Source organism: Corapipo altera, unplaced genomic scaffold, assembly GCF_003945725.1.
Source record: "Corapipo altera isolate COAL_440 unplaced genomic scaffold, ASM394572v1 301, whole genome shotgun sequence".
NCBI classification, from domain to species: domain Eukaryota; kingdom Metazoa; phylum Chordata; class Aves; order Passeriformes; family Pipridae; genus Corapipo; species Corapipo altera.
This window is the reverse complement of record NW_020884926.1, coordinates 2,178,859-2,179,630: the sequence shown is the minus strand read 5'-3', so window position 1 is coordinate 2,179,630 and position 772 is coordinate 2,178,859. Positions and strand designations below refer to the sequence as shown.

Below are 772 nucleotides of genomic sequence, written 5' to 3'. Positions count from 1 at the left end.
AATATAATATACAAATATAGATTGACTGTATAACATATATAAATATAGAAAAATATATAAAATATATCTTTTATATATAAATATATTTATATATAAAATATATAATGTATGTAGTATATTATATTCTCTATATAGAATGTGGAGCTGGCCTGGACTAACTCTGGGAATGTTCCCTCCTGCACTGACTGTTTGTTTTCTGTCCCCAGTGCTGGCATAGGACGCACAGGCACCATCATAGTGATCGATATTCTGGTGGATATCATCCACAGGCAAGGTGTGTGTGTGACCCTGGCCACGGGCACTCCCTCTGGGAAGGGAGGTGTTGGCAGCAACACAGCCCAGGGGAGGCTCTTGTTGGCATCAGTGCCAGGATTTCCAAATAAACCCCCCAAATTGTTCCCTGTCCAAGGGCTGTCACCCTCACCTGAAATTCTAGTGCGGTTCTTAGCCTTTCCTCAGCCTTTCCTCAGCCTTTCCTCAGCCTTTCCTCAGCCTTTCCTCAGCCCTTTCTCATCCTTTCCTCATCCTTTTCTCATCCCTTCCCCAGCCCTTCCCCAGCCCTTCCTCATCCCTTCCTCATCCCTTCCTCATCCCTTCCTCATCCCTTCCTCATCCTTTCCTCAGCCCTTCCTCATCCTTTCCTCAGCCCTTCCCCAGCCCTTCCCCAGCCCTTCCCCAGCCCTTCCTCATCCTTTCCTCATCCCTTCACCAGCCCTTCCCCAGCCCTTCCTCATCCTTTCCTCAGCCCTTCCTCATCCTTTCCTCAGCCCTT

The 772-nt window shown here is 47.7% G+C and overlaps 1 protein-coding gene across 2 annotated transcripts in view; it reads left to right on the top strand.

Moving 5' to 3' along the window:
• Nucleotides 1–772, top strand: part of LOC113954208 (tyrosine-protein phosphatase non-receptor type 11-like) — a 39,317-nt gene that overhangs the window by 35,887 nt on the left and 2,658 nt on the right. For both annotated transcript variants that reach the window (XM_027658254.1, XM_027658255.1), the window contains exon 12: nt 207–274. In XM_027658254.1, coding sequence (XP_027514055.1) covers nt 207–274 — 68 coding nt within the window. The remainder of the gene's footprint in view (nt 1–206; nt 275–772) is intronic.